The 17,084-nt window shown below is 41.9% G+C and overlaps 1 protein-coding gene across 1 annotated transcript; it reads left to right on the top strand.

Moving 5' to 3' along the window:
* The first annotated feature begins 11,141 nt into the window (after positions 1-11,141).
* Positions 11,142-14,182, top strand: LOC306695550 (homeobox protein Nkx-2.5-like). Its single transcript, XM_079158811.1, has 2 exons — positions 11,142-11,797; positions 13,025-14,182. Exons 1-2 carry the CDS (start codon positions 11,386-11,388, stop codon positions 13,666-13,668), a joined length of 1,056 nt encoding a protein of 351 aa, XP_079014937.1. The 5' UTR covers positions 11,142-11,385; the 3' UTR covers positions 13,669-14,182.
* The last annotated feature ends 2,902 nt before the right edge of the window (positions 14,183-17,084 follow it).

The following is a 17,084-nucleotide window of genomic DNA, read 5'->3' as shown; positions in this document are numbered from 1 at the left end:
CAGTTTTCAGTGTTTATCTTATCAGAGATTCATGTTTCAGTTCAGTTATTTGCGTTTTTTTTATCAGAAGAGAGCAAGAAAATAAAGAAAAAGACCGTTCTTACAGATATACAAATAAATAAAATGTATATATAAATAACATAAATATATATATGTGTATGCTATGATTTAATCTAAAATAGTCATACCTGAATATAAAAGAAATACACATAAAATGTAATTATTAACCATCTTCCTCTCTGATGACCTGGTACCCAAAGTGAGTCTATAGTTCAGTTGAATGCAGAATATCAAACAGGAGCACGTGTTTCCTATTCATGAATAAGTGAATGTAACAGTATATCTCTTCACTTTCTCTCCAACTTGAATACAGATGACTTTACGAACCAGTTTTAAAGAGTTTTTGGTGTTTAAACGCTTCCTGACGTCACAGTGAAAACATTTGTTTTATTAACTGTGAAAAGTGAGACTTCAGCTCGGCTTTGAGAGATTAAGACCTTGTAACAAGTCTTCACTCTGGAAGTGAAAGTGAAAGTTAATGGCAGGAAGCTTCCCCTGAGAAGCAGCAATAAACATCCTCCGCCCTGCTGTCATCCCGGGGGGCGTAAGGATGACAAACTCCCCGAGCAGCGGGCGGTGCAGGGGGTCCTTGACCCCCCTCCTCCTCCTTCTGGTACGGAGCCTTCCCAGCTGTGCGCCCCTGGAGCCCCCGGTGGTCAAAGTGATCTATTGCCGTTGTCCGTCCGGCCAGAAGCGGGCCGGTCCCGCCTGAGCGCGGCGGCGCTCCGGAGGCCCGTGTTTAGCCTGATCCAGGAAACAGACCGCTTCCTCCGCCTAAACACAGAGAGCCGCTCGGGTGGACCAGCAGCGGCACGCCGCGCGCACGGAGGCCCCTCCGTCGCTCAGCGGAGGTGGGGTAACCGGCAGGTCAACTTGATATGATGTGCACACGCAAAGGTCGACTTTGCCTCCCGCGTGCGTAATGCTGACCCCGTGCGTAAAAGCGAAACAAAGCGCGTTTATGAACAAATGTTATTTTTAATAATTTCATTGCATATTAAAGTAAGTTAAAGGCACATTTTAGAGTTATGTCTCATATTGATCTGATCATATTTAGGCCTCAAACTGTTCATTTATTGCGCAAGAAAAGTTGTAAAAAAACAACAAATTAACTGACAAATACTGTGTGCACGCGCTTCAGCTGCACGTCTTGTTGTCAACAGGTTTCAGGGAATCTTTGTGCCTTCGGAGCTAATTCATCAGGGCTGACAGAGGTCGTGTGAGTGGGAACTTTCTCCGCGTCCTCTGAACGAGTGAGCTCCAGCAGGCCCGCTGTCCACACCGGACGATACATCCCGACTCCGTCTAATGGCTCTCCGTCTGGCAGAGACGGTTTTCAGGCGGCAAAAAAATAAAACTTAACAAAATACCAAACACAAACATGTTAAAAGGCCGAGGGGGAGGATTTCTGTAAATGTCTTTGGATATATGAGAACAAAGGAGGAAAAAAAAGCAAAAACGTTGAAGCCACTCTGAAAAGTAAACGCATTTATTCTGGAGGATAAATGATGAAAGATAAAGCAGCCTGTGTTTAACTTTTCTTTATAAAGAGACGCAGAGAGAGAAAGCGGCTTTTAATGGTGAAATGTTTCCTTCTTTGGTCTTAAAGAAATACAGTCTGTCTTCCCGGGATGAGCTCATGTTTCAAAACTCTTGAATAATATAATGTCGGATGTAAATGTGTCCCACAAAACGCTCCTGTACGCATGACACAAATATTGGCACGTACGAGTTTCAGTCGAAATGAAATCCATTACTGTGGAATCAGCAAAGAGTTGTTTGTGCAATATTTCTGGAGATGTTATTTATCTTAGACCATTTAGAAAGAATCACTTTAATGAAGCCGTCACGATTGTGGTTTTACGCACGCGATTCTTCCATTTATACCGATTAAAATGTACACAAATAGGCCTTAATATTAGTCATTTTAAACAAAAAACGCATTTCTTCGCAGTCTGTGTTGTCCAATGTGAAGCACCCGGACAGAGAGACAGACTCGGCCCGCAGTGATTGATGGATGAAGCCCCTCGGCGGGTTGTAAAGCATCCAGAGCTGGACGCTGTTTAGGAGATAGAGAGCTGATAAAGTCGACTCTCGGTGAGAGAAAAAAAATAGGGCGAAGGGGCTCTAATGGTGTAGGAGGGGGAATCCGGACTGTCTGCGCTGTGATGGAGTGGTCTGTCCCCCCCCCCCCCCCCCCCCCTCCGGAGGCACTAATGCCCCCAAGTTTATACACAGACAGGCAGACTTCTCATCACGTGGCCTGAGTTTATCTGAGGGGAATTATTCATCGTGAAAACGCTCCACTCCTCGAGAGCTCTGAGGAAATTAATCCCCCGCGGTGTGATAAGACTCAAGAGTTCTTTTCTTTCTTTTTTTAATTTCTGGAGACCTCTGCGTGTGTTTTTTTCCCCTCATCAAATTAAAGCAACAAGCCTCTCTGGAAACGTCTACTTAAGCTAAGAAACAACACGGTCATAAATCAGAGCGCCGTGTAACGTCTTGTTTCCTCCGCAGTAATAACAATGGAAGTGGAGGCTTTACGAGTCGATATACTGGGCGGCGGGTCTCCCTCCCTGCGTGCAGCTTCAGTTTATTCCTCCTTCGATATGAGAAATAAGAAAACACACATCTATCACTCTGGATGCCTCCTCTCTTCTGGTGCGTTTGTATACAAATGTGCCGGTCTTAATTGCCGGGTGGAGGACATTTACTTTATTTGCAACAAAAAAAAAAAAAACACCACACATTTCGCTCTCGTTTCATTTCCCACATAAATCAGGAATTCCTCTGCCGGTAAAAGTCGGTCGTTTGTCAGCGGAGTCTGGCGTGCCGGGTGACAGAAAACGAGAAACAGAAGTCCCATTAGGTAAACCATTCAACGCTGCAATTTATACAGCAGGCCGAGGCGGGTTCGTAAACAGAGCCGGTTGCGTCATGCGGTGTATTTGGGGTTGTGTGTGAGATATTATAGAGGCCTGTCCCGAACTTTTAACGACTCGGAGTTCTGAATGAGAGCCAAATACATCAGCAGAGAGGAGGCGCGGCGCTTCTGGGGGCGAAAAACGTGTCCAACACATTAATGCTGCACAAAAAAGAACAGTTCAAGTGTTGCTTTTATTTTCCAATTAGCCCTGTGGGATCCGGGCGGTGCTTTTGAAGTTAAGCCGTAGTTTTCGGGGAGAGGTGTGTGTGTGTGTGTGTGTGTGGCCGCCGGTTGCGTCCTGCTGAGCGGACATAGACGTTACGGATCACTGAGATAGCGTCTTCTCACTCTGCCTAATGGAGCTATTACTGGCTGCAGGCCTGGGCTATCTAAACACACGCACGCATGCACGCACGGACGATTGCACCCGTGCGCGAAAAGCCCGCAGCCAGCGAGACGCGCGAGGCTTTTACGCACGGCTGCGAACAGAGAGGCGAAGAATCAAGATTTACACTTTTAAAAAAAAAGTGTAAACATTTTTGCATGTTTACTTTTAATTTAGAATTATCGGAGTCTTTTAGTTTATAATTATTTTTTTGTATAAACAGATAGAGGTCCTCTGGCAGAGCGTTTGTTTCCATCACAGCTCTCAGTCATAATATATGAAATATTACACATGAAGGAAACGCGTTCAATATTGTGAACATTTCATGTCGAGCCATGAAAAAATAAACCATGAATATATTTGTGTGGAAAGAACAGTTAGATTACAACATTTAATCAAACTAAAGATCAGACAGACTGAATAAAGAGAAGAATCAGGTTTGAATTTCGTCGAAACTTTCAAATTACGAAACAGAATTATGCTTTTCTCAAATTTAGGAAAATGTGTTACTAATATGAAAATAAACAATTAAAGTAAAATACCCAATTTAATATACTACAAAAATACATCATTCAATTCAAAACACGGAAAAATATAGAATACAACATTCACTTTAAAATATTTCCCTTAATTATGAAGTTATCTTGTGCTTCACGTTTCAAATGTTTTTAGAATATATATTTGTATATTTGTACTAATCTATTGTCCTACATTTTATTTATATACTATTCTATAGTGAAGATTCTGAAATGGATTCTTTAGTTGTTTAATTGAATGTATTTTATTCTGAAACTAATCTAGTTTTCCGGCACTTATCGTTACATATTGTATGTTGTTTGTATTATATATCAGCAGATATATAATAAACTGTGTTCTTTGTTCTCTTTTTGTTGTTTCTTGAGTTAATTAGCTGTTCGAATTTCAGAATTAATCTGATAATGAAGAATTTCAACACGAAAATATTTACAACATATGTGTGTTTTAACGTTTAATATTCTAATAGTTTGTGTTTCCGTTGCTCTCACACACTCACACACACACACACACACACACACACACACACACACACACACACACGGTTGGCAGAGATTATCTCTCCTCTCTCTCCATCCAACCATCCAGAGCCGCCTGGCGCCTCCGCTGGGCCGCAAATGACAGCAGACAAGAGGTGTAGCGTTTCCTATTGTTTCCTCCATTCACACACACAACCACACTCAACCACCCCCACACGCTCACGCACACACACGCACCCACACCCACACACACACACACACACACACACACACACACACACACACACACACACACACACACACACACACACACAGTACGAGAGAGAAAGGGATCCATACTAAATAATCACTGAAGTAACAGGAAAGTTGTAGCCGCCAGACAAAATAGCATCAGAATGCATACAAATATAATATAATATAATGTAATATAATATAATATAATATAATATAATATAATATAATATAATATAATATAATATAATATAACATAATATAATAATATAATATAATATAATATAATATAACATAATATAATATGATATACCGATATTTATTATTTATTCTATCAACAGATAAAATATGATTAAACTATGAAGCAGTATATAACCTTTACCAGCTTCAACATTAAAGCAATAAATCGTCGTTCAATGTTTACAATCCAATAATATATAATTCTGAAATGGGTCATTCTGCATACTTTTACTTTTGGTACTTTAAGTATATTTAGATGCTAATACTATTACTTACTAGTATTTCTGCACTGTGGTACTTGTACTTACTGAAGTAAATGCCTGGAGTACTCCTGACTCGAAAGCCTATATTATGCAACATGAGGATTATTATAGTAAATTCAGAAACCAAAAAGTTAGATTTGCATTTTATTTTTTGTATAGCTTTATCTTTTAATAACACTATTTTCATCGTTGTGTGTTTTCAGTAAAGAGAGGCTCAGCTATCAAGTTAACACTTCAAACTTCTGCTCAGTTTCCACTGACATTTTAACTGACTTATCTCTGTTTGTGTGAAAGATAAAGACCCAAACAGAAGCTCCACAAAGGTCACAGTCTTCCTTCAGCTCTGTCAGCACCAGTCAGGCTGAAAGCTGAACCACCTCCTTCTCCCTGATGGACGTTTATCTGAGTCTCACTCTGCAGTTGTTTGGCTATAAATTTGAAGTCCTCAACAAGCTTTCCTGCAAAACCTCAGAGGTCCCAGTCATGATCCCTGAGGTTCACCCACACAAAACGCTAAGAGTTTCCAATATTCACTTTCATTTGAGTTTTTTTTATGCTATAAACAGCTTCCTCCTGCTGCTGGAAACAATGTTGATGAGAGCATTGAGACTGTAATACAAGTTATGTTTCAAAATCAAAACAATGAGCTAAAAGAAGCTAAAAAAGCTCAGTAAAGCTGCAGGACAATCAAAACATCTGAGAGAGTATCTTCCTCTAATTGAAAAAAAATGCAAACATGTTGTGGATCATTGGAGACATATTTATCAAATGAAATGTCAAATTAGCTTTTTTCATGCTCTCATGTCTTTGCAGCTGAAAAACCACAACATCCAATTAAAAAACAGAGTGTCCTCCCAAGAAAACGGCCTAAAGGTCAACAAGCAGCATATTACGATCCATATTTAATTTCGGTGACCTCTAGTGGCTGTAGTTATCATGACGGGAGCAAATGAGGAAGTCGGGTGACATAGTATGAAGAGCGACGAAGAGCATAGTATGAAAGTCGGGAGGAGGTCGGCGTGAATAGAAGGGGTCGATTGAATGGGGCCACGGGGCAAAGGACCGATGGACCAAAGTGTCAGAGGCCCCTGTTGCAGATGACCTAAAAACGTCACTCAAAGAGACTTGAATCAACCAGCAAGAGACTCTACATGACCACACAGCAACATAAAACAACTACAAAGACACGCAAAAGACTACAAAGAGACCAAAACAGCTGTAAAGAGGCAAAGAGACCAAAAAGAGTCTTGCAACAGCAAAGAGACACAACAATACTAAGAGACACAGAGCAACTAAGAGAAACAAAACAACAACTACAGAGTCAAAAAATGACTAAACAAAGGGGCAAAGCCACCACAGACAAGAAATTGCTACAAAAAGACCAAAACAATTACAAAGTGGCACAAAACGACTACAAAGAGATAGTAAGCAACTTCAAACAGATGCAACAGAACTACAAAGAGTCACAAAGCAGCTACAAAGAGACTATGAAGTCGGTGTGTCTTGCTGTAGGAGAGCTGTTGGGGCCTTGTTGTCCCATAACTAGCCCATGAAACACACACGGGACAGTCACCCAGGTGACCTCTGTTCGTGCCCCATGAAAAACATTTTTTAACCGGTTATTTGACGTAACATACTTAACCTACGTAACCTAAGTTTACGGAACAAACGTCCTTAATTTGAACACGTACTTTTCCAAAAGCTAACCATGTAACGTTAACGGTGCTCTCCAGCGGTCATATGATTTATGTTGTTTCGGGAGTATTTGGCAAACAACCTCTTCCGTGGTTAAGGTGTGAGGACGTGTTGCACAAATTACATTTGTTAACATTGAAGTGATAAACTCCTCCAGCGGTCGCAGTAATAATGACCGTCAGGAGCAAAGGAGGAAAGATTGTGTCGTTATTAGCGAAAAGGTTTTCAGAAGGAGGAAGTCGTGGTGGACGGGCCAACAAAACGTTGGTCTTTATAACAGAAGCTGTTTGTTTTGTTGGGTTTTTAAAACATGACCGCGATCGTTCCCAAACCTTAACAAAGTGGTTATTTGATCTTAAATCACGATGTTTCCCTAAAACCTAAACAAATCGCTTTTGTGCCCAAACTTTAACCAAAGCGTTGCAACAAGAAACGGCACCGACAAATAAGAGGTTTCAGGGTTTCAGCCTCTTCAGGGAGTTTAAGGGTTTCAGATAAAAATGAAATAAGGAATTAGTTCCTCTAGAACTCCTATAAGAGCTGCTGATCTGGAAGGATGATCCATGAACAGTGACATTGCTAAACATTTTATTTACTTTTTTATCTTATTAAGAGGAGCATGCTGCATTTCTTCCTTTATTTTGGCGGGTTTACAGTTACAACTTGTTTTGATCAAAGTTTTCTTTCTTGACTGGTTGAGGCAACAAAGTCTGCTCTTCTCAGACAAAAAAATATAAGTTTTGAATTCCAACTGATTTCAGGCTAAACACGATCTGTTCATCAGCCTGGAAACCTTTCAATCCTTCAAGGACTCCTGGAGATCCCTGAACCACAGTTTGGAAACCTTGTCCCAGAATAACCGTCACTTAACTTAAACTAAAACAGTTTTATTTTCTTTCCAATAGCTGCTGAAGAGTGTCGGCCCCGTCTGACACACAGAAAACACAGCGCTCAGCCTGGCGTCATTGGATTTAATGCTTATTTAAAGTAAATGGAGGCGGCCGGGGGGCCAGTCTAAACACTACCCGGCCTTTGTTTGGCCCTATTTTACGAGGAAGCGCTGATGATGCTGATGATGATGATGTAGCGTGAATCAGAGTGAGTTGCCGTTGAGTCTACAGGGACAACCTCACATATATCTGTCTGATTCCAGAGCTGCACATCAGGACGTTTAGTACCTGTGGAGGGGGGACCCAGCAGGTCTGTGAGAGGCCCCCAGGGTCCAGTTTAGAGACACACTTATGAAAATTTGCATTGAAATCATGATATAACAGAGAAAACTTTAACTTGAAGCCCTGAAGAGGGCCTGTTCTGCTCAGTGTCCCTCTTATGGAAATATGCAATTTAATTTTAAAAAGACACTTATTTTGTAATTATTTTGTATTCCAAAACACTTAACATGTTCTCATAATTGCAACATGTGGTTTAGTGTCCATGAATCCCCCAAGTTGTGATTTGTTCAAATATTTTTTGACTGCCATCGACAGAATTATTCCCAAAAGATTCCCGTAGCTTGAGCTTTAATACAATGTGAGAATTAAAAAAGACAAACAGATGACAAATGGAGTTCATATTTCCACTCTGTTTGGGGGCCCCGGGTGTTTGAGGGGCCCTGAGCCTATGAGGCGGCTCTGAACCGAGGCCCCGGGTTTTGCTCTTTTTTCGCTGTTAAAGCCTGACAGAAGGCTCTGAACGAGGCCTCTCCTTTGTATTTACAGCGTATAACGTCGTAAACATCAAACTAATGTCACGTGAGGGTCGCTGCACATTCATCAGCGTTTCATGATTTGGAACAATTTCTTCAGTTTTTGGCATTTTTATTCGATGACAAAAGTGTTCGATTTATATAAAGACACTGAAGATGACAGCGATCCACAATTTCAGAATAAAAGCATTGATGACCTTTGAACCCAGCAGACTCCTGTATGTCCACCTAAACATTAAACCTTTCTGTGAAACCGACTTCAGCTGTTTAGAAAGAATATGTAACACTTTGGGTTTAATTAAGTTCTGATTTTCCTGAAAACACGCCGACTTCCTCGACATCAGTCTGAGAGAATCTTTTACGAACAAGCTGCAGCTTTTTAAGCAGCACCAGATGTTTCATCGGTGCCTCTGAGTTAAGAATGAAATATTTTTCATGTATTGAAATCTTTAAACACAGAGCGGCATCGCTGAGGACACCAGGAGGCTCTGCGTGGCCTGTTTCTGGGAATTTGAGGGGGTTTAATTGCATAAAGAGTAGTTTCATTTCTTTGATTGCACACACATGAAACTTAAAAATAGGAATTTATGAATTGCAATAGAAGGTTTTTAAAAGTCTTCACCAGAATCGCACAGCCTATGAAAGTACAGAAGTGTGCAGAAGGCTTTGAAACAATCCAGACGTTATTTGTTCCGCTCATGGTAGAAAAAACATAACTCTCTCATATATTACTCAAACATAAATAAATAATAGATGGTCCATGAATTACAGTTAGTTAACGAATACTTACAGTAACATGAGAAATCAGAATTAAGTCATACGCAACAAATCAAACAACAAAGAGAACAGATTACTCATTCATTATTCATTATTATTCATTCATAGTTATTCTTTCTTTATACATTTTCTTGAACTTATAAATATTCACACAGCACACAGTTTGACTGCTTTCAAGTAATTTGTTGCTTCAAATCAAATTTCCTGAAACATGATCGTTATATAAAATGTAAATATTTGTGATTTTATTTTTTAAATATTTAGTTTGATTGAGTTTGGTTGGTCCCATTATCTAATGCTTGTCTGAAATGGTCTAACAATTAGAGTTTATGCAGCACTTTACAACTTCATAGCTGTAATATTATTCATATAGTGTATATATAACAATATTAAAGTCAATTTAAAGTGGCTCATTAAACATTATTATTCAAGTAGACGTGTTCTTTCAGTAAAGGACATCATAGAAAATCCATGTGAAATGTAAAATATGTGTATTTCTCTAAATATTTTCTAAAATCTGACTTTTTTGAGAACTTTGCTGTTTGTTGAGAGAATCTCCTGCAGGATGCAGCGGGGTGACGGAGGAGAGGGGGGCGTCCCGCTGCAAAACGGAAAGGGGAGCTGATAGGAGCAGATTAGTTCTGGCTAAAAACGTCAGTCAGTTTTTCCTGGAGGAATCTTAATTGCCCCGGGGGGCCCTGCTTATCGGCGCGGGGGCGGTTATTAATACAACACCCGAGATAAAGAGGACGGAGAGACACCGAGAGCAGCCGGCTGCTGGACGGCAGGAGTGCCGGGACGGGACAGGAGGGTGAAATCAAAACATGTGGAGAGTTTGTAGATGCAACCTGTTCAGCAGTAAAGCCGGAGAACAGCGTCGTTCAACCTCTTGAACCTTTAAATCTCCACCTTGAATTTAAAAGTTACAAATGATTCCTTGTCGGAGTGGTGGAGCTTTTCTCACGAGGGAAGAGCGACATATATCTGAAACTCAGGACGGCCTTTAATGACTCCACTCAATGTATATTTTATAACTCTTTGTTGTAAAGTGTGACAGAGTTCATCGGAAACTTTGGCCTCTCCTCTAAACTGAAGAGCAAACATAAAAGATTTGAAAGAATCTCAACAAACCTCAGCTTCATGATGCCATCGATGAGCGGCCTTCAGAGGAGCTCACTCAGCAAAAGTCTTTCTGGAAACAGAAACTGCATCTTTTTAGGTCAGGGCTTTGGTTGCTCCGGGGGTCTGCATGTTGGAAAAGAACCGACCAAAATCCACAATTTCCTGTCTGTTTAATCACCTTAAGACATTAAAAATGTGACTTAAACCTCTCAATTTTATAAAACCGCCAAAATAACAAGTATGTGTTTTGCGTAATGATGGTCAGGCCCACTCTTGGTTTGTAACTATCTGGATACAGTTAAGCTTCGGTGGCAAAGAGGTTCCTGACTATCACCCCTTGACCTGTTGACCTTGTCGTGCCACTGCAGCGAGTGTGTCGCATTGGTGCGCCTCCCCACAAGGACACCAGTGTTCTGACCGACTGTGGAATGATGAAAACTGCAAGTAACATGCAAACACATAATAAAAGAAAAGGTAAAGATATAGGTCAAGTGTTTGCCTCTAACGTGAAAAAACTTGAGGCGAATTCAGGGCAGCAGAGTGAGTGGGGGGGCATGGTGTCTGTAAAATATGAAATGTCCATATTATATTATTATATTCACACCAGTCCGAAAACAAAACCAGGACGTGAGCATCGTCAAGTACGCCCACCTCCCCTCCCTCTCTAGATCTCCCAAATGCTTCCCTCGCAGCCTACACGCACTTTCCATTTCACACACCCCTCCCCCTGACATCAGAGGAGGCAGGGGCGCTCCTTCGCCCCGGTCCAAACTCCACTTACAAAGCCCGACATTACATCTGTCAGAGAGGAGACCTGCATGGACAAAACCCGGACTAATACCCATGTTTTCGTGCGTTTTACGGCGATGAGGGATTCCAGAGGCTTAACGCACCTCCAATGACCAAAGAAGGGTCTTTTACGCTCAAATATTTGTTAGAAAAAGAGTGGAAAGGTAGAAGGGGCGTGCATGTTACTCGGTGGGCTTCATTTCCTCGGTGCTGCAGAGCCGGAGCTGGATGACATGATGCTGCAGAGTCCGCTCACCTCCACGCCGTTTTCTGTGAAGGATATACTCAAGCTGGAGCAGCAGCAGCAGGCCGGGTCCTTGGAGCTCCAGCACCGAGCCCTCACCCAGCAGCAGTTGACCGGGTCTCCTCCCCAGCAGCGGCGGCATTTCCAAACCCCGCCGTCCTGCATGCTCGCCGGGGCCCAGGACAGTCCTCCCTTCTCGGACGGTGAGGACAACCTGGCCTACCTCAGCGCGCTAGCGGCGCGCGAGGAGGACCGAGGGGAGACCAGCCTGTCCCCGGACATGTACGTCCACCCGAGCCTGCAGGGAGCCAAGCTGGAGGCCGCCGAGCTGGACGAGCAGGAGAGCAGTGAGTTGAAGCGCCAAGCTGCCGCAGACAAAAGGCAACAAAGGACACGTGTGTCAATAATTATCAGAATAATATTAACCAGTGTTTCACAGAGAACATATCAAAGTGCTGCAGAATGAATCATAAATGCAAGCAGCTGTTTCAATGTTAAATTTCACATCAGTGGCAGCACAAATGATTTGCATGTTGAGCCGCAAGAAGAGCTTCACCTGTAACCTGAACCCAAACTGCTGTCACGGGAAAGAAGGCAGAAACGTTTCCTCTGTTACGCACGATGTAGTAAATTAATCATACAAATAAAATAGTTTGTAATTTATTAGAAGGTAAATATTAGCGTCGAACACAATGTGAGCCAACAAAAAAAATAAAATAATCGTTTTCGTGTCATTTTTAAATAATAATAATAATCCTGCAGCTCTTTCGTGGTTTATTATTCCAGTATTGTTATTATTTTTACCCAATAGATGAAACCCAGCTTTAGCTCAAAATATAAGTTTTGGAAAAATTACAACAACACAAAAATCCCGTTTAATAAAATGAAGTGCAAAGTGTTTCAGAAATATTTTCTAATTCATCTTCCGCCTCACGCCAGACATCATCCCAATAAAGAGCTATCAAATGATGGGAGTCGATGTCTCTGCGGCCTGAGACGTTCCAGTAAAGTCTGGAAATGTCAAACACTTTCTAGTGGTTCAGCCGCGCGGAGTCTTGTTATGATGTGTGGACCATAAACCGACAATTAGTTTAAAGAGGCTTGTAAAAGAAATGTCACCGCGAAGTAGCGCCGGTAAACACAGTCAGACACGTCTTCCTCACGTGGCGCAAAAATATTCATAATATATATAAACAAATGAAAGGAATGAGGTCTTAAGTTGCTCGTGGCTTTAAATTCAGAAAGTCAATAAAATGTAAACTTAAAACAATAATTGGCCGAGTCTGTATTTTAGCCTAAATATATTATTTGTCCACAGCTTATCTGCCTCCCCTGGTGTTTTATATTTTATTGTCTAATTTTCATAATAATATCTGAGCTTTTCGTCGTGCACTGTGCTAAACGTTTTTCTATTTATATTATATTTTCAATCATGTTTCGTCTCTGCAGCGGCGGATTTTGTTGTTGTATTTTTTTTAAGTTTAAAAGTGGCAAAGTGGCATCATATTCTGGGAAATAATATTCAAGATTTTAAGTATTAACTCTTTTTATGTGACTTCCCCCATCCCACCCAGAGTGCTGCGCTTTGGTGTCCCGGGAAGAGGCCGCGGAGGGCGGGCAGGGTGACTCGGAGCGGCCGGTGCCGAAGCAGAGGAGCCGGCGGAGACCCAGGGTACTCTTCTCCCAGGCGCAGGTCTTCGAGCTGGAGCGGCGCTTCAAGCAGCAGCGCTACCTGTCCGCCCCCGAGCGCGAGCACCTGGCGACCACCCTCAAGCTCACCTCGAACCAGGTGAAGATCTGGTTCCAGAACCGCCGCTACAAGTGCAAGCGGCAGCGGCAGGACAAGTCTCTGGAGGCGGTGGGGCAGCACCACCCTCCGCCGCCCCGGCGCGTCGCTGTGCCGGTGCTGGTGCGCGATGGGAAGCCGTGTCTGGGCGGAGCGCAGAGCTACGCCACCGCCACTGCTCCGTACGGATCCAACCCGTACGGATATAACGGATACCCGGCGTACACGTACAACAGTCCCGCGTACAACACCAATTACAGCTGCACCTACACCAGCATTCCCACCCTTCCCCCGTCTGGCACCTCCAACGCCTTCATGAACATGAACTTGGGAAACGTGAGCGGCCTCGGCGGCTCCCCACAGGCCCCGACACACCAAGGGACAGCGGTCACATCGTGCCAGGGCTCCCTGCAGGGGATCCGGGCCTGGTAGCCTCACCAGAACACAACTGTGTCTCTGGGGTTTTTTTTGGAGCTCTTACATTTTCGGTCCAAACACAAGATTTTAGAAGTGTGTTAACTTCTCCTCAGAAATCAGTTATGTTTATATAATGGCTGCGAGTTTGGATTCACCTGACATTTCACTCACATTCCCGGCTACTTTGGACTATAACATAGCCGAGATTAGTGTGCGTAAAGGCCGGATGTCACACATGTGAACAGGCACAGTTTGGGGGAAATTTCATCTTGTGGGCCAACAATAGTTGGTGCTCTAGTTTGGCACTGACAAGACTGATGCACAGAGGGGGAAATTGCGCACATTTTTTTTTATTTCTCCTTTTTTTTAACTCCAAAAAGATGATTCGTTTTTTATTAAAAATAATGTTTGTTTTTAACATGGTAACCTTTTAGGCTTTGGAGAGATTGAATTGCTTATAAAGTGTTTTTTGGTTCGACAGATAATTGTTTTAGTCTATTTCACATCTATTCAAATAAATCAGAGAAATGAGGGGAAACAAAGGTGCGTTTGATTCTGTATTCGAGCAACAACAAAAAAAGAAATTGTGTTCTATATATCTTTGGTTGTAAAACGTCCTCAGCGCTGTAGAAAATACGGTAAACTACATCACCGTCACAGAACTGAAACGGAAATGTTCCCCCTAACTAATAATAAGTAAGAATAATAATAATAATCCAATAATTATTGCACCCATGTGGGGTCACAGAAGTGAATCAGATGCACGGAGGCAGAAATCTCGCTCGCAAACATATTAAGGGGCAGAGCTGCTGCAGGAGGCCGGGCCACAGGAACTCTTTGTCCCTGTGCCAGGCGACGTGAAAGGAGGAAGTTATTCTCCATTTGAGGTCCTTTAAAGGACGCGATTAAGCACCTAAAATACAACCGAAGAGCGAGCAGCAGCAGAGCCAGGGAGACGGGAATAATGGCCCTTATTGGATTGTCGGACAAAAGGTGTGTGGTAGGCAGAGCCGGGCACTCAGCAAAGACAAAGGCGCACAGGGGCCGTGAGATTGACGTCCTAATATTCCCATTTGAGGGCCAGGCAGCGGGTTATTCTGCGCAGAGGAGGGGGGGACACGGGGGGAAATGTGGTCACTTTTGTTCCCCTTCAGGAGGCTTCTTTTTTTTTTGTTCGCGGAGAAAGGCTCTCCGAGAGCCCCCAGCCGCGAGGCTTCGGGGGCAGCCGGGGCTGGAGGAGATGGCAGCGGGGAGCCGTTTGTGTGAAAGAAGGGGGTATTATTGCTACAAGTTTCACCATTTATCCCGATGTGGAAAATGGACGGGAGAATTTTAAGGGGAGGGGGGGCTTTTATTTCAGTGTTATTTCAGTTCAGACCGATGTTATTCTCACAGGTAACCGCCTAATCCTGCACGGAACAACGACTGCAGTGATCCTGTTATGCAGATTTCCATTTCTTTCTAACATAAAGCTACAAGGAGAGCTCGACAATTACAGTGATTACACAGAATCAACGTGTCAAATGTCCACATTACAGAAAGAAAGCATAAAGTTCTGACTGGGGTTTCTATAGGGATTTATGGATTCAGTGGTTTTGGTTACAAAGATGCAACCAACCTAATGGAATGGTCAGTTATTGATTCAATGAGCTAAATGATCCGAACCCACATTGTTTTTTAATCGTTTGGTTTAGTGTTGACATTACTCGATTAATTGATGAGTCATTCAAAATGTAAATTCGAGCGAACAACTTTATTCCAGCTGTGACAATGTGACAATGTGCTGCTTTTCTGTTTTTATATATTATTGTAAATTTGACTGTTGGTCATTTGAATAGTTGACGTCACTTTGGGTTCTTGGAAGTTGTGAAGAGTATTTGTCTCGTCTAATTGGCTATTATGCACAAATGAGGGCTAAAAACAAGTACACGTGGTTCGAATTTCAGATACAATTATTCTCCAACTTTTGTTTTCATGTTTATGGGAGAAAACTTTATTTGCTGGAATGATTCCCGAGAACAAAGATGATCGTGGTAGTTGTGTGAAAACCAGGGAGGGGAAAGCATCAATTACTGTTTTTTTCTCTGCACGTAATTGTTCCTCCGGCCTGAGAACACGTCGTTTCCCAAAAGGCATTATTGTATAATTACAGCCACACTCGTGTCCTAATGCGAGACATGAGAACAAACAGCAGGAGCCACATTTACTACAACATTTCCGACAGAAACCTCCGGAGCTCGTTTATACTGATTCAGAGGGGTTTGTGGGAAATAGAGCAGCTCTGATGACTGACAAGAGTTCAGTCAATGTGATAAATGGTTATTTTGGATGGAACATGTTCCCATGTTGCTATATTTTAAGATGTAAGTCAGAAATAAGTTATTTCCTGACTCCATAAGTGATTGTACTTTACGCACATGTTGTTCCTCTCAATTAAATCTGATGTATAAAGACCAGACAGAACAAACGTTAACGTTCATAAATGTCCTTGTTATCGGCGGCGATCAGCGCGTCTCTCCGGCTCCTCTTTTTGTGCCAGACAGTCGGTCTCTGAGCTCAGATTGAGATCCGTCAGTCTGAGCTGTTAACCAGCTGATCTCCTGTTTGGGACTAAAAACAAGGTCCCCCAATGCCCCCTCCTCACTAATGGGGATTAATTGAGAGGTAAACAGAGAGCTGATAAGCTGTGCGCCCCGAGGTGCTGCCCGGCCGCAGGACAGAGAATGATGGAGGCAAATAAAGACGAGACAGAGAGGCGTCTGCAGGTAAACACCAGTATACCTGCTGGGCCGGTAATAATAATAATAATAATAATAATAATAATAATTACAAGAACAACAATAACAGCAATGGCAATAATAACAAGATAACTAATAAAGATAACAATTATAATCCAAATAATAATAACAATAATTACAAGAACATAAATAACTCAATATTAATGGTAACTAATAAAAACTGTAATAATAATAATAATGATACAAATAATGATAACGATACTTATAATAATAATAATATTAAGAAGTTGAAGAAGAAGAAAAAAAATCATCACCATCAATAATAGGCTGGTTGGCTCAATAATAACCACAATAATCTCTATTGTGTTGCATTTAAGCAACACTGTTGATTGTTGGATTTTTTTATAGTTACAGTTTTACATTAAAATAAATAAATAAAATAAATGTATTTCCTCGCTAATACAATGAGCATCATCATGAAGACGTGATGTCTAACACGTCACAGTCAACATTTCAAATTGCAACCTCAAACACAATTCCCTCACAGCGGCAAGAAGCGAGTGTTTCACTTTTACAGGTGTTCCTGTTATTTTGTCTATCCCATAAAAAATGAATGACATCATATATCTCTAAATCTAAAATTGTTTTTAAGCCCCCTGACTTTAAAAACATCTTTATGGCACTGACATTAAG

Source organism: Pholis gunnellus, assembly GCF_910591455.1.
Source record: "Pholis gunnellus genome assembly, chromosome: 5".
In the NCBI taxonomy this organism is placed as follows: Eukaryota; Metazoa; Chordata; class Actinopteri; order Perciformes; family Pholidae; genus Pholis; species Pholis gunnellus.
The sequence above is the reverse complement of the archived record's forward strand: the minus strand, read 5'-3'. Positions and strand labels throughout refer to the sequence as shown.

What these genes read in the sequence shown, in the direction of transcription:
- LOC306695550 (XM_079158811.1), top strand. Translation starts at nt 11,386, where the DNA reads ATGTTACTCGGTGGGCTTCATTTCCTCGGTGCTGCAGAGCCGGAGCTG. An exon ending in GCTGGACGAGCAGGAGAGCA is followed by an intron (nt 11,798 to 13,024) that starts GTGAGTTGAAGC and finishes CATCCCACCCAG; the next exon opens with AGTGCTGCGCTTTGGTGTCC.